Source organism: Mandrillus leucophaeus, unplaced genomic scaffold (assembly GCF_000951045.1).
Source record: "Mandrillus leucophaeus isolate KB7577 unplaced genomic scaffold, Mleu.le_1.0 Scaffold69, whole genome shotgun sequence".
Classification (NCBI taxonomy): domain Eukaryota; kingdom Metazoa; phylum Chordata; class Mammalia; order Primates; family Cercopithecidae; genus Mandrillus; species Mandrillus leucophaeus.
This window is the reverse complement of record NW_012107474.1, coordinates 2952244-2975875: the sequence shown is the minus strand read 5'-3', so window position 1 is coordinate 2975875 and position 23632 is coordinate 2952244. Positions and strand designations below refer to the sequence as shown.

General features: G+C 53.2%; 1 protein-coding gene across 2 annotated transcripts in view; it reads right to left on the bottom strand.

The window, feature by feature from the left end:
* The window catches only part of WDR4 (WD repeat domain 4), a 34700-nt gene that overhangs the window by 9863 nt on the left and 1205 nt on the right, over positions 1 to 23632 (bottom strand). Inside the window, exons 2-9 of one of the 2 annotated variants that reach the window (XM_012002552.1) lie at positions 21825 to 21890; positions 20101 to 20189; positions 9982 to 10138; positions 8843 to 8955; positions 6206 to 6266; positions 2250 to 2348; positions 1139 to 1203; positions 145 to 328 (exon numbers count right to left, since the gene is read on the bottom strand). In XM_012002552.1, coding sequence (XP_011857942.1) covers positions 145 to 328; positions 1139 to 1203; positions 2250 to 2348; positions 6206 to 6266; positions 8843 to 8955; positions 9982 to 9996 — 537 coding nt within the window. In that variant the 5' untranslated portion in view covers positions 9997 to 10138; positions 20101 to 20189; positions 21825 to 21890. Of the gene's footprint in view, positions 1 to 144; positions 329 to 1138; positions 1204 to 2249; positions 2349 to 6205; positions 6267 to 8842; positions 8956 to 9981; positions 10139 to 20048; positions 20190 to 21824; positions 21891 to 23632 lie in introns of both variants that reach the window. The other variant, XM_012002550.1, reaches the window with a different exon arrangement.

Genomic DNA, 23632 nt, shown 5'->3' with positions numbered 1-23632 from the left:
TCTCACCTGCCACTGGTCACCCACAGGCTTATGGAACAGCAGGGCACAGGACATCAGGAAGGTGCAGAGTCTCACCTGCCACTGGTCACCCACAGGCTTATGGAACAGCAGGGCACAGAACATGAAGAAGGTGCCGAGTCTCACCTGCCACTGGCCGCCCACAGGCCTGTAGAGCACCACGGGTGCTTCCTGGCAGTCCTGGAGCACCCACAGGCCCTGGGTCTCCTCGAAAGCCACGTCCCACACTTGGTGCTGGAGCGCCAGCTGCTGCCTGTACACCAACTGCTGTCTGCGGGCGTCCAGCTGGAAGATGTAGACCACAGGAGTGCTTGCCATGAAGAAAGAGAGCACGATTACTAGGACGGCAGGCCCACAGTCACCGCTCTGCAGCCAGCACCCCAGACGGCGCAGCCCTCACTGGGGCCACCTCAGGAGAGCCTGCGCTAAAAGCTCCAGCTGCGCCACTCCCAAGTGCCAGCGCCGGGGAAACCATGGGGTGATGCACGCTCGTGGTTTAAGTCCTAAGCTCTGGGGAGGCTCATGGTGCAGCAACAGATAACCACACGGTACAGGCGGGCAGGGCGGGAGGACGCCTGCCCTGGGCTCAGACACAGGCCTCCTCTCACATCTGCGTACTTCTAGAACGAGCTAAGAGACCTCCCCAAGTTGTCATAAGGACAAGATGCAAAGTGCCGAAAGCACCAAATAGAATACCTTTCCTGACACACAGAGGCTGCTCGGGAAGAAGCAGCAGAACTGCACTCCACCCCAAACCCACCTTGTCAGCACCGCCAACCCCAGGGGGTCCCATCCAACCAGCCCCGAGCAGGGAATGAGGTGATGCCACCGCGACTGGCCCAGGGGAAAGTCTGTCATCTCAGAAGGCCAGGCGGAGGCTGCCTGATGCTCTTTACGCCAGGGGAGTTCAACGTCAGGCTGCAGAGCGCTGGCTGAGAGGAGCCCCCGCCCTCACGCAGCAGCAGTCATCAAAAGTGACATTCTCAGGGGGAGGTGCTGGACCAACACCACCACCGTCCAGGACATCTTCATTAAGGACGTGGGCCAGTGGCCAACCCCCTAACTCTTCCCCCTGCAGGTCTGCAGAACCGGAGGCCGTGGAGGTGCCGCCGCAGCTTACCCGTCGCACAGAAGCGCCACGCAGTTCTCCTGGCACCAGAACGCAATCCTGGACGCAGCAAACCTCTGAAAGAAGCAGTCCATTAATTTCACGCCAGCTGCAGGGGCCCGACGCTGGGCGCTCTGATCCAACAAGAGCAAAACCGAAGGACGCTCACGCCCCCACATACCAAGGAAGAGGAAATAGCGCTGGAACGTTCTGGAATCAGCAGAGAAAGGAGGGTAGCCGATTCCCTGTTTCCCATGCAGATGACAAAAGCCCCTCAGTGGCTCTGGCACTCCCTACAGGGCCTGTGACAGCCTCCAAAGCCAACAAAATGGGTCAGCCAGTGAGGAGAGGAGGGAGCGGAGGACACAGGGAAAGGAAGAGACGAGAGCTACACACACCACTGCCCTGGGAGCTCCCACGCTTCCTGGCAGAGGAAATAGTAAAAATGAAGAAGAGGCCGGGCACAGTGGCTCACGCCTTTAATCCCAGCTACTCAGGAGCCTGAGGGGGAGGTTGCTGTGAGTCGAGATAGCACCACTGGACTCCAGTCTGGGCAAGAGTGAGACTCCATCTCAAAAAAAAAAATTTTTTTTTAAATGAAGGAAACTTCCAGGAACCTGAGTCCATGTGAAGCACGGAGGAAAAGGCCTGGTCCTCTCTTACACGGCTGCCTGGCACGGGGCAGAGGCCACACCACACAGTTCTCTAGGAAACAGAACAGACCATTTGGCGGGAAACTTCGCCAAGGCCTGGGCTTTCAGGGCATCATGAGATTGCTCCAAGCTGGCCGGAGAATGCTGGGGTGGGCCTGGTCCCACCCCTACCCCACCTGGCTGGCAGACCCACAAAGGTGCATGCTCAAGCACTTCCACTCCTTCCACTTCAGAAAAGGATTAGAGGTCTTCCTGTACGTTAACTGTTTGCATGCAACGGTGAGACAAACTATTTCCCACTGACGTGACTAGCCACCTTCAGAATTTGAAATATGAGATTTCCCTCACACAGGAAGAAGTCTGGCATTGAGAGCAAACGTTTCCAATGGCGAAGTGCCTTTTCACTCAAGCCAAGCGACTGCAGGTGCCTACAAGCACTCAGTCGCCCAGGAGTGAACAGAAGCAACTACCTGGGGGGCCTGGGGGTCCACCAGCTCCTGTAGACTGGCCAGGTGACAGCAGTGCAGCTGGCGGCCGCTCCTGTACTCCCAGAGCCTCAGGGTGCCGTCCTGCACACACCAAACACACAGGTTAGCACACGGTCGCAGGGCTTCCATCAGGCAAGGTGACAGAGAGGACAGCTGCATGTGGTCAGGGGTCCACTCAGTGACAGCCATGCCACCCACCTTCAGGAATTAAAGGCTCTCTGCTCGGACTGCGTAAATCACTCATGCAAATCATCAAGAACAAGAGTGGGGAAAGGAAGGTGACCGACTGCCTGTTTCTAGAGTGCCAATATGCCCAGGCAGATGACAAAGCCAATGAGGCAGATCCCAGCAAAATGAGCCAAGGCCACCAGACGGCCAGGTTGTCATCTGCCAGGAGGCCAGACCACATCTGCTGTGCCCGGGCCAGGCGTAGACACGGGAATGCACACAGGTGCAGACACTTCACTTCAGCAATCATGCATTCCCACAGGGAGACACGCGTGGCCTCACGAGCGCGTGGCCACTGTTCCATTTCACTAAGAATGACAGGAAAGACATGGTCATCGGCAACCATTCCATGGCGACTGGTACAACCCTTCGGGAAGCCAACACGGGAACCAAGAGCCTCCACGCTCTAAAACCACCATAAATGGAAAAAAGGGTTTCTCTTTTTTTCTTGGTTTTATCTGTTGCTATTTTTTTGTTTAATTGAAATGGGGTCTATGCCACGCGGCCCACTGCAGTGCAGTGGCTATTCACAGGCTTGCTCCCGGGTCACTGCAGCCTCTGACTCCCAGGTCCAGGCAATCCTACTGCCTCAGCCTCCGAGTGGCTGGGACCACGGTAGGAGCCACCACACCTGGCTTAAAAAAATTCATTACAGCACTAATAAGTGGAGAGAAATAAATCAATACTCACTAAATCTAATGAGAGAGTGTCTGTGCACTACCTGTGAGTATTTTTAAAAGACCAAATGAAAAAGATGAAAAGTAAATACCCCCAACAGCTAACAGTAGATGCATATCCTCTGGGTGCTGAGGTAAGAGTGGATGTATGAATGCACACACACACACAGGCACACACACACACATGCACACACACACACCTTGCCACAAATGTGGCAGATAAACATGGAGACTAACACACACATCTACAGGCATTTCACTCACCTCCAAACCTCTCTACGATGACAAGAAAAAGATATTTAATAACCATGAACCCACTAAGACAAACACAACAGGTAAGCAGAGAAGGCAGCCGCGGAGAGACGGCAAGGAAACCTGGGGACTAGAGGCCGGGGAACAAACACGCCAGCCACAGAGAAGCCCGAGAGGTGCCAGGACCTTCCAAAGACCAAACTGGGCCAGGCAGCTGAAGGCCAAGGTGGTGAGGGGAGCTGTCAAATGTCTTTCCAAAGAGAAGCAGGACCTCCCCGATGCATCCTCACCCCCAAACTCCAGGCCAGCAGAAGGCTCTGGGGAAACGGAGCCGAGAGGCCCTGTCTCGGGGATGCCAAATACCCACTGAGGAGAGGGCCACCTAGCCCCTTCGCGCTCACCTCCCAGAGCTCCAGGGGACAGACCTGGGCAAGAGTGAAGGCCGGGACACTGACCACCCAGAAGACACTGACTGACCCACACGTTCTACGGGGTCCACAGGCAAGGGGCTGTTGCCCACACTCAGACACCTGCTCTGAAGCCCCTCGGGCCCCATCCTGGGCGCACGCATCCAGCCTCTGAGGCCGGCTGGTGCTGATTCCCACCACACACAGGCAGACGGGATCGCCAGACATCCGACGAAAACCTCCAATGAGAAAGGCGGCAACACAGTCCAGAGAAGGGAATCAAACACAACGCCAAGAACAAATCGAAGAAAGACAAGCCCATGCTCATCTCAGGAGATAAGAGACACGTGCGCTATCCGAGAATGGGTGGCTCAAAAAAGAACATGCCGAGGGCAAGAAAGAACTGAAGATTCAAAAAAATCCTAATAAAACTCAAGTCTCCACAGAAGGCTGGAAGTAAAGCTGAGGCAATCTCCCAAGTAAGACTATTCCTAAAGGAGTAGAAACACGAGATTGAACAGGAAAGAAAAGAAATAGAGAATTATGGCCAGGCATGGTGGCTCTCGCCTATAATCCCAGTAGGTGGAAGTGGGTGGATCGCTTGAGGTCAAGAGTTTGAGACCAGCCTGGCCAACCTGGCAAAACCCCATCACTACAAAAGTATAAAAAGTGAGCGGGGCGTGGTGGTGTGTTGCCTGTAATCCCAGCGACTCGGGAGGGCTGAGGTGGGAGGATTGCGCGAGCCTGGGAGGCAGAGGTTACACTGAACCGAGATCACGCCACTGCACTCCAGACTGGGTGACAGAGCGAGACCCTATCTCAAAAAAAAATAAGAATCAGAGAATTAAAGTGGTTTAACTAACACAAGCTTTAGAAAAAGCCAGCAGGAAGCGGGGATAGAGAACAGAAAGCAATTACGTAAGAAAATGCCCCAGGTCGGAGGACACTGGAGATCACTGGCTGCACAGCCAATTCCTCTCCGGGGTCCACCAAGTCACCTCAGTGGCTTCGACATTGCACACTGGGGCAGAGAAGGTCCTCCAGGCAGGACAGCCCCGCTGTCACCCCACGGACCCACAGCAGACGGCTGCAGGCGTCTACGGGAAGAGGGCAGGGAAGCCCACACGAGCAACCAGCGGGAGAGCAGAGCGGGCAAGGCCTCTCAAGCTCCGAGGGAAACCATTTCAACCAGGACTTGTCCGCCAAACTAACAACCAGGCCTCAAAAGGAGATTAAAGGTATTTCCAGAAAGGCAAAGTCAGAAAACATCCTCCTCCTGCCTTCTGGCAGCGACCAGATGACACGTTCCACTCAAACAAAGCAGAAAGCCCTGAGGGACAGATGGGGCCTGGGGAGGCCTCTCTGCTCGTGGAAGATTCTCCTCACTATCATGAAAAAGACTGGAAGGTGCACAACAAAACGCTGACGAAGCCTGACCCTGACCCTGACCCTCTGGGGACTGTGGCCACACTGTTCTTCTTCTCTCAGGGCACATGGCTGTGCGTTAATTTAAAGAGCAGGAACAGGAGGCTTCGAACGAAGCCCAATCAGAGAAGAAATGTAGGAGCGGCCGGAAGGTCCATCAGCCGTCCTGCCACACCACACAAGGGACCAACACAGACAACACAGGGAAGGGCAGCGGAGAGGAAGGTGGTGGGACGCGGGCAACAATTCCGCGAGAGGACAGAATCAGACCCTGTGCGGAATCCGAGGCCCTCACTTTGGCAAAATCACTAACAGTCCTTCTACTGTATTCCTCAGGGGAACACGTCTCTCATCACTGGACTGTAAGGCTCCCAGGACCCAACTGCTGGGACGCAGAAGTTGCAGCCAGCAAGTAAACACGCACTGTGGTAACCCGGGTGCGGGGGCTTAACCCTGTGGTCCCAGCTACTTGGGAGGCTGAGGAGGCAGATCGCTTGAGCCCAGGAGTTTGAAACCAGCCTGAAAAAATGTAGCAAGAGCCCATCTCAAAAAGAAAAAAACAATGCAGCCCGTAATGGGATGGACTGAGACCCCTCCAGGAGTCAGACAGGCCCCTGTCTACTGTGTCTACCTGAGATCCTGATCGCCGATACTATCGCAGATGGAGCAGCCGCCCTCTCAGAAGGGAGCCTTCCACACACCTGTTCTAGTTCATTCCACGCGTGAACACACACGCACCTGCACACGCCCCACACAGTCCTGAAGGAGCAGCACGAGCGGGGAGCGAGCCGCAGGCAGCTCTAAGATTCGAAAACAAGCACCATCTAGTGGACAGCCGCGGACACCCAGGGGCCAGCGATCCAGAGGGGCCAGTTCCAGGAGGCGCCTACCCCACCCCCCCCGCAGGCTCAGGAATCCAGAGGTGAGTGACGCTGGGCAGAACACTTACCCCAGAGGAGGACAGAAGCAGTCCGGGCTGAGTGGGCACCACGGAGATGCGGCTCACAAACCTGTGAGGGCGAGAGAGAGAAGCAGAGCCAGCTAGCCCGGCACCCGCGGGGACGGGAAGGCCTGGGGAAGCCGCCTGTTCATCTAAGGAAGAGAAGCCTCTGCCCCAAACCCCTGACCCAATAAAAACAGCCACATGGGAAGTATCTGTTAACCCTGGTTAGGGTTACCCAGGTGAAGGCCCCTGGACACGATCGGGAAGGTGAGTGAGGTCATTCCTGGGTCCCCAACAGCACAGCAAGCTCTAACCCAGGCTGCTCCTCAGCCATGCCTGCCAGAGACCCAAGCACCCCTGTGCCCCTCTGCAGCCCCCTCTGCAGCAGCTCTGCTCAGCAGCACCTCCATAGGCCCCCCAGCACCCACCCTGGCCCAAGGCACCTGCACTGTGATGAAAGGAGCCTTAGGGGAGACTCAAAGACACAGCACACAGGGAGGAGGGAGGAGGGAGGAGGGAGGAGAAGCAGCCAAGCCCCCAGATTCCTATCAGGGTCCGACAGCCCCTCAACAACAACTCTGAGTGACCTGGCCAGAGAGCTGTCTCTGCTGAGCCCGGCCCAGTCCTCCTGTGAGGGCTTGGCCTGCAGCTGCACAGGACCCAAAGTCATAGGTACCCTCCCATCAGCACAGCCACGAAGAGTGACCCGAGCAGCCCAGCTCGCCCGGAAACCCATCTGGCTTGGGCACCTACAAGGGTGACAAGGCTCCTTTTCTTCCCGCTCTAACAGTGACCTCAAGCAATCCCTCATGCACAGGATTCCCAGGGACCCTGGAATGGGGTGGCTCGTGAGCCTCACTCCATCTCCGCCAGTCATGGCCTCTGCTACCTTGAGCTAGCCATGGCATGAGCTGGGCCCAGTCCTGCAGCCACCGCCCTGCATGGCACCAGAGCAGTGACAGCAGCCCACGGCCCAGGACAGATAGGGCACAGGACGCCCCATGCAGAGGGTACGAGTGGTCTCACAGTTCTCAACAGTTTGAAAGGGGTTTCACCATGGGTTTGAAACAAAAATCTCAAAAAATTCTTCTTCTAATCACTGCAGTATCTACTGAGTGCCTACTCATGCCAGGCACCACGCTGAGGGCTGCACACAGCAACAGGCCCAACCGACCCCCAGAACCACTCAGACGCAGCGGGAGTCGGCCAGTGAACCAACCGATACTGCAGTGTCAGCAAAGGGTACGGAACAGCGCCATCCAGCAGAAACGCAGCTCCAGCCACACACGGGGGCCACGGGGGTTTGTTTTCAACTTGCCAGCCACTGTGTTGAAAAGTAAACGAGCAGGCCGGGCGCAGTGGCTCACGCCTGTAATCCCAACACTTTGGGAGGCCAAGGCAGGGAAATCACGAGGTCAGGAGAGCAAGACCAGCCTGGCCAACATAGTAAAACTCCATCTCTACTAAAAATACAAAAAAAAGTAATCAAGTGTGGTGGCAGGAGCCTGCAGTCCCAGCTACTTGGGAGGCTGAGGCAGAAGAATTGCTTGAACCTGGAAGGCGGAGGTTGCAGGGAGCCAATATCGCACCACTGCACTCCAGCCTGGGCAACAGAGGGAAGGAGAAAAGAAAGGAAAGGAGGGGAGGGAGGGAGGGGAGGGGAGTGAGGAAGGAAAAGAGCTGTTGAAGTTAATTTTAATACTATGTTTTTACTCAATATATCCAAATGATGAGGCATTTCCCTAGAGGGGTGGGAAGTGTGTTCCTGTCAGCAGAAGCCTCCCTCACGTGCCTGGCGAGGCAAGGGAGCTGCAGACACCCCAGCTAGAGATGGCGAAGGGGAGGGGCCCAGGGGCTGCAGTCCAGAGAACTCCAGAGCTGGATCACTAGGGAACTAAATGCAAGTCAGAATAAGCTATCCCGAGGCACACATCAGTGACTGGCCTTCTTAAACAGGGAAATGTTTGCATCCGTTCAAAACCAGGAAAACGTAGGCAACCTCGGCATTGAATTCCCTCCCTCCAATTTCTTCCACTGCCTCAAATAATGTATTTTAAAACATTTCAGCCAATTACACTAAGCACTTTTCCTCTGTAAATTCTAATGAGCCTTTTGTGAGAGAGAGAGAAGCGGGCATTCAGGAACACCTCCACGCGGGTCCTGGCAGAACTTGTTTTGTGAGAGAGAAGCGGGCACTCAGGAACACCTCCACGTGGGTCCTGGCAGAACTCGCTGCCACGAGAGAGGCCACCGCCGGGCCGTAGAGGCTGCTTAATTCTTGGATAGCTGAAATCATGGAAGTTCGTCCTCGCTCCCAACACACCCACCGCCCACCAGCCAACAACGGCCGGGCATGGCGCAGGGGTCTCCACACTGAGACAGGGGTTTCCCAGAAACAAGCCCTCCCGTTCGATCAGGACCAATGGGAAGTCACCACACAGGCTACAGGTAACAGCGCAGAGTGAACCCCACCCTTTCAGGGCTTCTGCAGGCGGCACCCACGGCGCCTGTGGTGACCAAGCACCAGGGCTGCTGTCACCTGTGTGGGGCCTCGCCAGCTACAGTGGCACCTGCTGAGCTGCAAGCTGATGCTGTTTTCAAAAACAGCTTCTTTCTGCTGGAGGGGCAGGAAGGGGCACTCACTCTGTGTGCCCCAAGCAGAAGGACTCGATGCTGTGGGGCGCCGCGGCCCAGCTGACTCGGATCTTCTCGTCTCGGTCAGCAGTGAGGATGAAGCGGTCATCAGGACTCACAGCCTGCATCACCAGGGGCCAGAAAAGAAAAAGATGCTCACCTGAGTCTTCCTGAATCCAGTCCCTCATGGAAGCAGGCAGGGAGGCTGCAGCCTGGCTGCCAAGAGGACGCGGCCTTCGAGGACAGACCAGCTTGGCTCCTCCCCTCCTCCTGTCCCTGCGTCTAATCGCTGGCCCTCCTTCTCTCTCCCCAGAGGGTCCCCGACCACCTCCAGCCCTCACTCCTCAGTGCTAGAGCAGGCTTCTGGGGTAGGGCTGGGCCACCCCGTCTGCCCGTCTCCCGCATCTCGGCAAATCCAGGCCCCACTCCCATTTCCACCCGCCCCAGGCCTGCTGCACCCTCATGCCCAACACTGGGTTGCCTTCCTGTCACACATGTCCCCACACCCAGCTGTCACCAAGTCCCAGTGAGGTTCCCTTGATACCCCGCACTCGCCACTGTTCCTGACTGTCCCTGCACGCGTCCAATCCCAGCTCTAGCACCCAGGCTGTGGGCCTGGGCCCTCTGGAGCTCCAGGTGTTTGTCTGGACACATGGGGCAGGCAGAACGGGGGGACAGGGGCTGCTGGCAGCAGTGCTGAGGCGATGTTCCTACAGCGCCTGGCACAGCTCCGGGCCAAGGAGGCGAAGCCAGAGGCTCATGGCTGCACCTGCTCCTCCCACACCTTCACTTCCCATCGGGGCCACCCCACTGGCCACCTCCTGCCTCACCTGCCTTCTTCGTTCTCCCTGCTGCCTGCTTCACCTTCCTAAACCCTGTTCCCACCACTCCCCTGCTCCCAAATCTGCAGAAGGCTATCCCTGCTATGGGGGAGCCCCACTCTCCCCACCAGATGCTGGGGCGCAGACCGGGCAGATACTGACTCAGCCTGTACCCCACATACCATGCCCCCCAAGTACTGCGTCTAACAGTATGGACAGGCGCCCCACCTGCCTGAGCCTTGACAGGGCAGACATTGACTCAGCGCATGCCCCACGTACCGTGTCCCCCATGTACCGCGTCCTGCACCTACCATGTCCCCCACCTACCACATCTAACAGCATGGACAGGTGCCCCAGCTCTAGATGGCCACACCCGTGTGGCTCCAGCACCGAAAAGGAGTAGACGTCTCCAGACTTGTCGGCCACCAAGACCTTCTCCTCAGAGGCTATGAAGGTCAGGGCTGTACACCTCCTCGCCACAGTCCTAGAAGGCCAGAGAGACACCCCCATTAGCTTCCAGAAGCAGCGCAAGGTCCTTGACAGCCCTGCAGGCCCTGTGGGCAGTGGTAGGCACCAGTACCTGACCATATGCTCTATTTTCCAGCTGCTGAAGATGGTGCCAAAAAAATTAAGCAATGCTAACAACTGGAACAAAGCCAGTGCCTTTGACAAATTTACTTTCACAACATTTTTCTTTAAGAAAATTGCTCCTAGCCGAGCACGGTGGCTCACGCCTGTAATCCCAGCACTTTGGGAGGCCGAGGCGGGAGGATCATGAGGTCAGGAGATTGAGACCATCCTGGCTAACACGGTGAAACCCCATCTCTACTAAAAATACAAAAAATTAGCCGGGCGAGGTGGCGGGTGCCTGTGGTCCCAGCTACTCAGGAGGCTGAGGCAGGAGAATGGCGTGAACCCGGGAGGCGGAGCTTGCAGTGAGCTGAGATGGCGCCACTGCACTCTAGCCTGGGTGACGGAGCGAGACTTCATCTCAAAAAAAAAAAAAAAGAAAAAAAAGAAAATCGTTCCTGATGGTGGGATCTAGGAGGTGGATAAAAGGGTGACAAAATCCTCAACTTTCCTGTGTGTTTGAAAACTGTCATCAAGAAATGGGGGAATGGTTCCTTGACCCCACAGTCTTCATCGTACATTGAGGGAGACAATGGCCCTCTCCATAAATGCTGAGTGTGCTGGGGGCCACTGTCAAGGACAAAGGCAGGCACCAGCCTCCAGGGCCCCCCAAGCCTTGCTGCTCCCCTGACCTGCACTGACCCCTGCTATCATTCTGCTGCGTCGGACCAGGAGCCTCAGACAGACAGCCATGCCCCGTGCCCTGCAGAGGGATGGAGGGGCCTGGCCACCCTCGGCGCAGGACCCAGCCCAGGGCAGCAGTGAGGCAGCACCCTACCCTCCTTGGGAGGAAGCGCCGCTACCCAGCGCGTGAGGCCTGCGCTCCCCACAGTCCACATCCAGATCAGCACATCCACGAATCCAACCCTGACCCAGAGCCACGGATGCGCCAGAGTTCCAGATGCAGCACGTCTGCACACTCGTTCCGTAAGAACCAAAGTGTCAGTTCACTCCCTCTCCTTCACCAGGGCTCAGGGCTACACTACTTCCTGGGGCTCTCATTTCCACACCATTTCTACTGGAATCATCCCGTATTTGTGTCCTTTCCACAAGGCAGGGACCCTGTGTTCTATTTTACATAGATGTGAGTTGTAACACTGCTTCCCACACACGCAGTTAGCCACAGGGCCTCACCGCAGAACAGCGGCCAGCCCTGCTTCACCACCCCCAGCGCTGTGGCGGTGCACACTGCCCAATACACAGCCAACACCAGCAGACAAGTACAGCGTGCCCGGCCCCCTGCGGCTGGAAATGCAGATGGAAGCTTCAGGAATGCTGTCCTCAGCAAGGCCCCTGTTTCTCTCAGGGGCAGAGGGACAAAAGGACAGAAAAGGGCAGGCAGGACCTCTGGGTCACACCCCAGCCTGGAAGCAGCGCCCCTCCTCCTCCCCCGCAGCTGCAGAAAGCAGGCAGAAGGGAAGCATAACAGGGTAAACACAGAGAAAACAAGGACAAAGAAAGATAATTACGCTCTGGGGCAAGATTAATCAGAATTCTCAGGGTGCACTGTAATTTAAACAAACAGCCCTGCACTGCGCCAGCAACACAGCCCCCAATGTCCGATGGGCTCATTAAGCAGCTGCCACAAACACGACCATGGTGGCACAGAGGAGCAGCCCAAGAGGACGCCACGGGGAGGGGAGATGGACTTGGACTCACGGGGCGCTCATCCCCACAGCCAGGCTGGAAGGCGCGTGGCTCAGATGGCCCCCAACACCGCGCCTCCTGCCCAGCTCAGCAGAGGGCACTGCTCCTCGTCCCTTTGTCCTGCCCCAGCCGGAGGCTCCCAGCCTCTCCAGCTGGGCTTATCCTGGCACCGATTCTAGGACACAGCTGAGCCGTACTCACGGGCTTGGGTGCTAGGATCCGAGGGAGGTCACAGAATGGGGCAGGTCATTGGACCAATGGCAAGCCGGCCTGTCACCCTAGCTGAGGCACAACCCCACCCTCAGACCACCAGCCTGTGCAGGGTCTCGGGTCTCAGCACTCCCTCCACAGTCACTGGGTTCAGGACCCAGAGACCAGCAGAACTCAGCAAGTATTCGCCCATCTCCACAGGCCCCCCAGGGGGGCCAGGCTCTCTGTCCTCTGCCGGAAGTCGAGTGGTTGAGCCCTGAACCCCCAGACTGAGTTGGCGCTGCCCCGAGCCCCCCTCCAGAGAGCCGCCTGGGCGGCCCCAACAGGGCACTGAGGACGCCAGGCGCCATCCACACCCACACTCCAGCAGCCAGGCACTCTCTCTCCATCCGACGGGCAGAGCGAATCGGATAGTTTCCCGGCTCGGCCTTTCCCACATGCTGCCGCGGCCCTCACAGGCATTTTCGGAAACACTGACTCCACTGGGAGGATTTCTCCCTCATAAACGCACATGTCAAAATCAATGTATCACTCGTCACCCTGTGTCATCATCTTCGGTTTGGAAAACCTGGCCACAGTCTCTCGGGCCAGGAGTCTCCTGACTGCCCAGGTGGCAGGCCCTCTGGCCCTCGCGGTTCTAAACCGCTACCTGGGCAAGAATCGTTGCTGCCCACAACTTCCATCTTGGCTGTGCCTCAAAACCCTTCAACAGGAAGCTTACCAGCAGCAGCACAGTAACTAAGCCACCACTGGACAGATCCTGGCGTCTCGCCCAGCTCAGGGGCATCCTGCAGCGGTGCAGGGCCTCAGTGAAACGCACATAGGCCACGAGTACATGGAACCTCTAAAACTGAATGGCGGTGGATGTGCAAAGCGTAGGTGGTTTTCTGGGGAGAGGGTGCATCTGATCTAAGAGTCTGCGTAAAAAGCCTCCAGGTGTGGGGAGCAGCCCCATGTTTGCGGACCAGCCGCAGGGTGCTGCCTGCCAGCTCAGCATGGTTCCACTCACCCCCGTCCTCTCCTTGAAAGCAGCTCCTCATAAAACTCACCCTATGCTCTTCTCCCTGCCCCACTCTCATCCCCCAAATGTACTCCTCCTGCCACAATAATCCCCTCCAATTTCTCACTGAGAGAAAGGGTAAAGATTTCACTCCACCTGATGCTGAAAACTTTACAAACCCACAATTCTAAAGGAATTTTTAAAAGATTATTGAGGAATTTGCCAAGGGATGCTGAAAGTGGCAGTAACTTCACACCTGTGCCCACTGTCCTGCAGTTCAACTAGAGAAAGGGGAGGCAGCAACGCGTGCCCTATACCAAGGTCAGGAGAAATCCCAAGCACACCATCGAGGCCGGAGTTTGTAATTTGCTGCCTGGACTGCATCAAATCACAGGGTCCATCTTCCATACCACCTAAGGCAAACATTTCCTACACGAACTTATACCGCTGACATCACTTTCAAAACCAAGAGCAGGCCGGGAGCAGTGGCTCACGCCTGTAATCCTAGAGGTTTGGGAAGCCAAGGTGGGCAGATCACCTGAGGTCAGGAGTTCAAGACCAGCCTGGCCAACGTGGCAAAACCCCATCTCTACTGAAAATACAAAAAATTAGTCAGGCATGCTCGTTCATTCCTATAATCCCAGCTACTCAGGAAGCTGAGGCAGGAGAATCACTTGAACCCAGGAGGCGGAGGTTGCAGTGAGCCAAGACCACGCCACTGCACTCCAGCCTGGGTGACAGAGAGACGCTCCACTCCACGCACACACACACAAAAAAAACAGTGAACTCACAGGTAAAGGGTCACTGCCAGGAGCCAGCCTCTGCTCCTTGCTCACACAGCGCAGGCTGCCCATCCCTCATCCCAAATGCGTGGGACCAAAAGTGCTTTGCACTTCAGATTTGTTCAGGTTTTGGAATATTTGCAAATACTTACTGGCTCAGTATCCCTAACCTAAAAATCCAAAATCCAAAACATTCCAGTGAGCATTTCCTTTGAGCATCTTGCCTGTGCTCAAAAAATTTCAGATTTTGGAGGATTCTGAATTTCAGATTGGGGTACTGAGTGCACTGCCCACTCTTGGACTTGCGCTTTTTGTTTTTTTTTTTTGGAGAGATGAGATCTCACTATGTTGAGGCCGGACTGGCCTCGAACTGCTGGCCTCAAGCAATCTTCTCGCCTTGGCCTCTCAAAATGCTGGGACTATAGGCGTGAGCTACCATGCCAGCCTCCCAGAGTTTTACCAGGTGTTTACATAAAGAGAATCACACCAGCACACGACCTTCAAAAGGGGAGTCAACACAGCAAGACATCTCCCTCTCGGCAAAGCACCTGCAACCAAGATGAAGAGGCCCCGCCCCCCACCAGGCGGCAGCGGTGTCTGCACCCACTGTGAGTCCCAAATCACAGAGCTCCCAACCTCAAACGGCCTCCGAGAACCTCAAACCTCCTCCGAGAACCTCAAACAGCCTCCTCCGAGAAGCCGACTGCACAGGCAACCACATTGAGGGGAGAGAATTCTAGATTCCTCCCTGCTCCGGGCCATGCACGATGCCAGGAGCAGAGGCCCCGTCCCTCTGCAGGAGTCAGAACCCCTGGAGGAGCCCTGGGCCTCCGCGCTTCCATCAAGGTGAAGAAGCTCCACGGTTAGGAACCAGGACACAGCGAGCAGGCAGACTGGACATACCCTTTCTCCCAAGTTCAAAGTGAGACACGACCTCTGGACAGCGAGCCCACATTGAAGTAAAGTGACATTCCACCCACGTCTCCATCTTTCTGGTGACCTCAGAACTTCACAGCCACAGCACTGTCCAGACTTGAAAGAGTTAGCATGTTCAAGACACGAGCAAGCTCCCTGCCCCTCACCCCTACCCCCCGCCAGGCCTGCGGCACATACGGCCAGATCCTGCCTCCTCTACCCTCTGCAGGCAGTGGCTACTTCTCAAATGGTGTCTGGTACCAGACATCAAAAGCCTTGGCACAGGGTACCCCCTCTGCACAGTGAAGAATTAACCTTGCCTTTGGCCTCATCTCTAAGAGTAGGGGCCTTGGGCCCCACAGGCAGCCTCAGTATGTGATTTAGGGCAGGGGCCTGTGGCCACAAGGTGTCCACTCCACCTCTGGAGGGGCTGGGAACTAAATGTCGGCCACCGACAGCATGTGATCAACCCCAAGAAAACTGCCGGACACCAAGGCTTGGGAGGCTTCGCTGTGTGCGTTGTCACACATCAGTGCCAGTAAACCCACGCTGTCCACACCTCTGCAGTCCCACTTGCTCTGACTCAAACTTCCCAGAGTTTAAAGGCAGGAAGAAGTACAAAGAAACAGTAGCATTTGAACAGTGGAACAGTGCAAACAATCGAATGGCCCAGCTACAGGAATGACACAGTGTTGTCAACTGCCCTGGGTGGGGAAACAGGCTACAGGCTAGCACATGCCACCGCAACAATGTAACGCATGCAAATACTGTAATCCATCTGCAGAGACGAGGAGGGCCTGGCCCCAGTGCTCATCACATACTCTGACTCTGGGTGGTGAGATTCAGGGTGGTTTTTGTTACTGTTCTCATTTGTACTTCTCAGTGGTTTCCAATTTTCTGTACGGACCAAAACCAAAGGATAAAAAAGGCAAAAGGTAGCACGGGAGGACACCGAACTGTACTCTAGGGGAAGCAGACAAGTGAGAATTTGCTCTCAACTTCTACGACCCCACTCACCATAGCTGAACGGGAATCCACACATTCCACTGTCGTCTAAGTAACTGGATCAAGTCTGAGATCCACATACACATCAGCACGTGGATCTCAGCTCTGCACCTGTTCTCGACCCCAGGGCTTTGAAGTTAAGGCAAGGGTACTGGAAAATGCTAATCCAGTCTCACTGGTTACCGGTGCAGCTCACCTTACACACCTGTGCCACAGAAAGGCCATGTGAGAGCGATACTTTGGTAGATGGGTTTATTCTGTAAAAATAAAGTGTCCTAATATAAAGAGCTCCTACAAACCAATAAACAATACCCCAATGGAAAAACATAGGATATGAAAAAAAAAACAGCTTACAAAACACAAATGATTCTTAAGTACATAAAAAGTTGCTCTTCCAGCTGGGCACCAGTGGCTCACACCTGCAATCCTGGCACCTTGGGAGGCCGAGGCGGGTGGATCACCTGAGGTCAGGAGTTCAAGACCACCCTGGCCAACATTATGAAACCCTGTCTCTACTAAAAAAAATTGAAAAAATTAGGCAGTCATGGTGATGCATGCCTGTAATCCCAGCTACTCAGAAGGCTGAGGCAGGAGAATCACTTGAACCTGGGAGGTGGAGGTTGCAGTGAGCCAAGATCGTGCCATTGCCCTCCAGCCTGGGCAACAAGAGCGAAACTCCATCTCAAAAACAAAAAACAACAACAAAAAAAAATGCTGACCACCAGTAGACGGACAGTCAAGAAAATTGCTGTAGCTGGACTCAGTGGCTCATGCCTGTAATCCCAGCATTTTGGGAGGCCGAGATGAGTGGATCACCTGAGGTCAGGAATTCAAGACCAGCCTGGCCAAAAGGCAAAACCCCATCTCTACTAAAAAGACAAAAATTAACTGGGCATTGTGGTAAGCGCCTGTAATCTCAGCTGCGCGGGAGGCTGACGCAGAAGAATCGCTTGAACCCAGGAGGTGGAGGCTGCAGTGAGCCGGGATTGGGCCACTGCATTCCAGCCTGGGTGACAGAGCAAGACTGTCTCAAAACAAATAAACAAATAAATAAATTGCAGAGCATACGGCCTAGCCCAGATGAAATAAATGACAAAGTCTGCACTTTCACAAGACACCCAGGTGGCTCTTGTGCACATGCCTGTCAGAGCTCAGCCAGGTCCTTTACTTTAGGAAAATAATTACCAGGCCGGGTGCGGTGGCTCACTCCTATAATCCTACCACTTTGCGGGGCTGAGAATTCTAAACCTTGAGGTCAGGAATTCTAAACCAGCCTGACCAACATGATGAAACCCCTTCTCTACTAAAAATATAAAAAATTAGCCAGGCATGGTGGCACATGCTTGTAATCCCAGCTACTTGGGAGGCTGAGGCAGGAGAATTGCTTGAACCTGGGAGGCAGAGGTTGCAGTGAGCTGAGATCGCACCATTGCACTCCAGCCTAGGCAACAAGAGTGAAACTCCGCCCCCTGAAAAAAAAATTTTTTTTAATGACCATCAGATTCTTTTAGATCATTTCATTTTTACCTTTTGGGAGTCAAAGCCCCCTTTGAGAATCTCATGTGAATTATGAAAGCTCTCCACAGCAGCCAGTGTCCAAAAGGCAAGACGAACTGTTATGTGCTTAACTGAATCCCCCAATCCACAACTCCTGTGTGGAAGCCCTGACCTACCTACGACCTCAGAATGTAACTGTATTTGGATGGGACCTTTACGGAGGTGAAACAGAGGCCAATGGGGCAGTCCTGACCCCATCTGACCGGTCTCCTTTCAGGAATAGGAAATGAGGACACAGACACAAAAGGACGACTCTGTGAAGACACAGGGAGAAGACACCATCGGCAAGCCAGGGAGAGAGTCCTCTGAGGAACCAGCCCTGCCCTGCCAGCCCCTTCATCTTGGTCTTCCAACCTCTACAACTGTGAGAAAATTGTTAAGACCCCTAGTCTGTGGTATCTTGTTAGGCAGCCCAAGCAGACTAGGACAACTACCATCTTCTTTCAACACTGAGAGGGTGAAAACCTATCCATCCCTCCTTCCCACAAGCTGTCTGAGAAATCCAAAGTCAAGGCCAACCTACTAGAAAGCCCCTGCCACCTGCAGAGATCCCTGTGGAGGGCGCAGGGCAGGACACCTCAAGGCCACCTTGAGGCATTCACCCTGAATCCTGAAAATACTTCCCATCTTCTCTATTCTAGGTCCTAAATGACTTACTCATGTTGCAGCTATCTTAGCAAGAGGCTGCCGTTCACAGGTCTTTCAAGATAAAGATGATGCAATCCACAGCAGTCAGGTGGAAGCAGCCATTTATTATCAGTTATGACTCGGACATGTGGGGACATGCAGTTAAAAGTCATTTTCCTACTGGGAAACCATCACTGCCTATGGGAAAGGAGCTGGAAGGCAGGTGAGAAGGGAGGCTGTTGCATATGCTTTGGTTTAATTTTGTTGTGTTTTAAGTTTTTAAACCATGCGCATCTATTACCTACCTGATACACAAAAACATATTGTGAATCACATACACGTAAAAACATGTATAGTAAAACCCATATACACAAAAACACATAAAGTAGAAATGATGCAGCGTTTCAGGGCTTTCTTTTTAACCTGACTGGAAGAGAGGACAGAACAGGCATTCATTGCTTTTGATGCCACCTAGAATTTGGTTTTTTTTTTTGAAATGGAGTTTTGGAGTTTTGCTCTTGTTACCCAGGCTGGAGTGTAATGGCATGATCTTGGCTCACTGCAACCTCCGCCTCCTGGGTTCAGGAGATTCTCCTGCCTCAGCCTCCCGAGTAGCTGGAACTACAGGCATGTACCACCATGCCCGGCTAATTTTGCATTTTTAGTAGAAACGGGGTTTTGCCATGTGGGACAGGCTAGTCTCGAACTCCTGACCTCAGGTGATCCACTCTACCTGCCTCGGCCTCCCAAAGTGCTGGATTACAGGTGGGAGCCACTGCGCCCAGCTGAATTTGGATTTTTACTCTTCTCTTTGAAAATGAGATGAACCTGGGAGCGGTGGGTCAAGCCTGTAATCCCAGCACTTTGGGAGGCTGAGCCGGGTGGATCACCTGAGATCAGGAGTTCGAGACCAGCCTGGCCAATGTGGTCAAACTCCGTCTCTAGCAAAAAATACAAAAATTCTTGGGCATGGTGGCATGCACCTATAGTCCCAGCTACTCGAGAGGCTGAGGTGGGAGAATTGCTTGAACCCAGGAGGCGGAAGCTGCAGTGAGCCAAGATCGCACCGCCGCACTCCGGCCTGGGTGACAGAATTAGACCCTTCTCAAAAAGAAAAAAAAAAGAAGATGAAATAAAAATCTTAAAGACAGGCCGGGTATAGTGGTTCACACCTGTAATCCCAGCAGTCTGGGAGGCCAAAGCCAGCAGATCACCCTGAGGTCAGGAGCTCAAGACTGGTCTGGCTAACATGGTGAACCCTCGTCTCTAGTAAAAATACAAAAAATTAGCCAGGCATAGTGGCGAGGGCCTGTAATCCCAGCTACTCGGGAAGCTGAGGCAGGAGAATCGTTTGAACCTGAGAGGTCAAGGTTGCGGTGAGCGAAGATCGCCGCACCACTGCACTCCAGCCTGGGCAACAAGAGTGAAACTCCATCTCAAAAAAATAAAAAAAGAGGACTAGGGAAGGCAGAAGAACCTTTCTGGACTTTGCTTGGTAAGAGGGCAAGGCATAGCGATATCTCCGTTCTTGTCAGAGTTACTGGCCTCCTCATCCACACGGATGCACTCCCCATCCACTCTTCAGACACTCAGACATATGTGCACTAAACCCACCCTCAACAGACCCCAAATCCCTACCACTCTCCAGTGCAGGCCCACAGCCTCCTTCCCGCTAATCACAACGACAGAGGACCGCCCTGGAAGGCAGGGGCACCGGCACCAACACTGCAGCCGGAGGGACCAGCCACAGGGCCCGGCTCTGTCCTCCAAGCCCACTCACCAGAGGTCTGCTACCTAACTCTTCACCACCCAACGGGGAACAGAACAGCACCCCTGCACCCTCCCAGAGCTGCTGTGAGGATCAGATCAGCCAACACACATACGGCACTGAGCGGTGCCTGGCACCGAACTGCAGCTCCATGTCAATCACTTATCACCATGTTATGGTCACTATTGCTACAGGCATGCAAGGACAAGGTGTGCATTCGACAGCTTAATAATCCAGCGTTAGCATCTCATACCTGACACTCAGACATTGCCATGGTTTTGTACGGAAAAGAATCAGACGCTTACTGTCATCGGTTAAAGCAAAATAGCTGCCAGACTTGGAGAAGGTGGACGCCAGAATCACACCGCTCCCCTGGTCCAAGGGCGCGTCCTCCCTGAGGAAGAGAGGAAGACAGTTAAGCTTCTGCAAAGGAAATAAGAATGCATTCCCCCATGGCCAGCATGGTAATTTCTAACATGGGAGGAGGTAGAAACTGTTAAGGGGTTCATGTAGCCAAATTACAGACATACTAAAAGGACATGGGGAAGTTCCAAACAGCTCTAATTTTATCAGCGTGAAGCCTAACTAAAGAGAAAATCTCCCAGCATACGTGCCAGAACCCAGAGAGCTAAGCTGGAAGAACTCTCAAAGACACATGACCCTCTTCCTCACGGGCAAGGACTAACCCAAGGCTAGAGGCAGGGATAAACTCACACTAAAAATACTAGTAACAGGCCCGGTGTGGTAGCTCACACCTATAATCTCAGCACTATGGGAGGACAAGGCGAGAGGATCGCTTAAGCTCAGGAGCTCAAGCCCAGCCTGGGCAACATGGCGAAACCATGTCTCTACAAAAAACTACAAAAATTAGGCAGCCTGGGCGCAGTGCCTCACGCCTGTAATCCCAGCACTTTGGGAGACCGAGGAGGGTGGATCACGAGGTCAGGAGATGGAGACCATCCTGGCTAACACAGTGAAACCCCATCTCTACTAAAAATACAAAAAAAACTAGCCGGGTGTGGTGGCAGGTGCTTGTAGTCCCAGCTACTCCAGAGGCTGAAGCAGGAGAATGGCGTGAACCCAGGAGGCAGAGCTTGCAGCGAGCTGAGATCGCGCCACTGCGCTCCAGCCTGGGCGACAGAGCAAGACTCTGTCTAAAAAAAACAAAAAAAAGGTATGTGATTACTGACAGAAACCAAAAGGATTTAGAAAAGTCCTAACACTGTGTTTTTGTTTTTGTTTTTTTGAGACGGAGTCTCGCTGTGTCACCCAGGTTGGAGTGCAGTGGCGTGATCTCGGCTGACTGCAACCTGTCTCCCAGGTTCAAGTGATTCTCCCGCCTCAGTCTCCTCCTCAGTAGCTGGAACTACAGGTGCCTGCCACCATGCCTGGCTAATCTTTTTATTTTTAGTTGAGATGGAGTTTCACCACATTGGCCAGGCTGGCTTCGAACTTCTGAACTCAGTGATCCTCCCACCTTGGCCTCCCACAGTGCTGAGGTTATAGGCATGAGTCACCGCACCTGGCACTAACACTGTACTCTTTTTCGTTGTTGTTGTTGTTGGAGACAGAGTCTTGCTCTATCCCCCAAGCTGGAGTGCAATGGCTCGATCCTGGCTCACTGCAACCTCCACCTTCCAGGTTCAAGAGATTCTCGTGCCTCAGCCTCCCAAGTAGATGGGATTACAGGTGCCTGCCACCACGTCCAGCTAACTTATTTTTAGTAGAGACAGGGTTTCGCCATGTTGGCCAAGATGGTCTGGAACTTCTGACCTCAGGTGATTCATCCTCCTTGGCCTCCCAAAGTGCTGGGATTACAGGCATAAACCACCACGCCCGGCCAACAATGTACTCTTAATGCCTAACTTGAAAGTTACTTTTACATGTCTCTGCTGAGGTGGTACTTACCCGCACCACTGTGTGACAGAAGCTAAGAATTCAGCAAGTAAGACAATAATCGCTTCTTAGACCCTCTGGTCCCATTATCGAACCATTAAATCAGGCCCTGAAAAGCTTCCCCACATCTCACCCTTTATTTTCTTGTGACTTCTTTTCCGCAGCACTGCAGTCATAGATGAAGAGGCTGTCATCGTCACTAAAGAGAAATAACAGAATGATTTTAAAAGGAGTTACCATTAGACAGAAATAGCAACTTTTTAAATATTTTTTTTCTTTTTTTTTTTGAGACGGAGTTTCACTCCCATTGCCTAGGCTGGAGTGCAATGGCACGATCTTGGCTCATCACAACTTCTGCCTCCTGGGTTCAAGTGATTCTCCTGTCTCAGCTTCCCGAGTAGCTGGGATTACAGGCATATGCCACCATGCCCGGCTAATTTCGCATTTTTAGTAGAGACGGGGTTTCGCCATGTTAGCCAGGCTGGTCTCAAACTCCTGACCTCAGGTGATCCGCCCACCTCAGCCTCCCAAAGTGCTGGGATTATAGGTAGAACCACTGCACCCAGCCTAACAATGATTTTTATTTTTATTTTTTGAGACGGAGTTTCGCTCTTGTTGTCCAGGCTAGAGTGCAATGGTGCAATCCTGGCTCACTGCAACCTTGGCCTCCCAGGTTCAAGCCATCCTCCTGTCTCAGCCTACCAAGTAGCTGGGATTACAGGCATGCACCACCACACCCGGCTAATTTTGTATTTTTAGTAGAGATGGGTTTCTCCATGTTGGTCAGGCTGGTCTCGAACTCCTGACCTCAGGTGATCCGCCTGCTTCGGCCTCCGAAAGTGCTGGGATTACAGGCGTGAGCCACCATGCTCCGCCTGCCTAACAATGATTTGTAAAGGAGCACTTTATTAAAATAAAACAAAACAAAAAAATGTTGATTTTTTTTTCTCTGTGGAACAAAAAATATTTGCATACTCATTAAAAGTCTTTCCTAGACAAGAAAACTGTCTAGATACAATATTTCAGAAAACAGTTAACAAACTTTATTTGCTTAATCTCTTATTGGAATATGTCATACACTACCTGCACAGTTCTGTGGGAAAAAAAAAGTTCAGTAAAACAAATGAGGGATAAATACTCAACAGGTATTACTATGCTATTCTCTCAGGCACCAGAAAATCTATGCCGCATGGTTATAAGAAATCATGTTCTGATACTGTTGAGTTTTCAGTGGGATTCTGTATACAAATTTCAAAGAGCCATTACTTATTTAGAAACATATCTCACCTACCTGAAAATGTTCCCATGACCCCAAGCACGTACCAACATAAGAATTACCCATCTTCCACACCGAACCTAAACGCTAAACTCTCTTCGGTTTATCCCATCCCACCCCCCGGCACGTATCCTGTACATATTTATAGCTTTTAAAGTGAGTGCACCAAAAAACTTTCCATATGGAACCGCAGACTTGTCTTCCAAGTCAGAAACTCCACTAACCACTAGAATTTCCTCAAAATGCATAGACTGAAGGTAAGCAGATCATGTCTAATACATCCACAGCTCACTCTGGCAGGTATTAGACCGGGAGTCTAAAACAAAATCATCTGGGATACGTGACAAGTTTCCGAGTACAATTTTTGTGAGACCTAATTTAACATCGAATTGGCTTTCTGAAACCAAACGAATATACAGTCCATGTGACAGACACGTCGTCCGTTTCAAGTATGAAATCACAAATAACCTGGGAAAGAAAACGAGGGGCTGAAACTAATTGCTCCTAGAGTCCTGAGTTAAGACTATTCCATCGGCCGGGCGCGGTGGCTCAAGCCTGTAATCCCAGCACTTTGGGAGGCCGAGACGGGCGAATCACGAGGTCAGGAGATCGAGACCATCCTGGCTAACACGGTGAAACCCTGTCTCTACTAAAAAATACAAAAA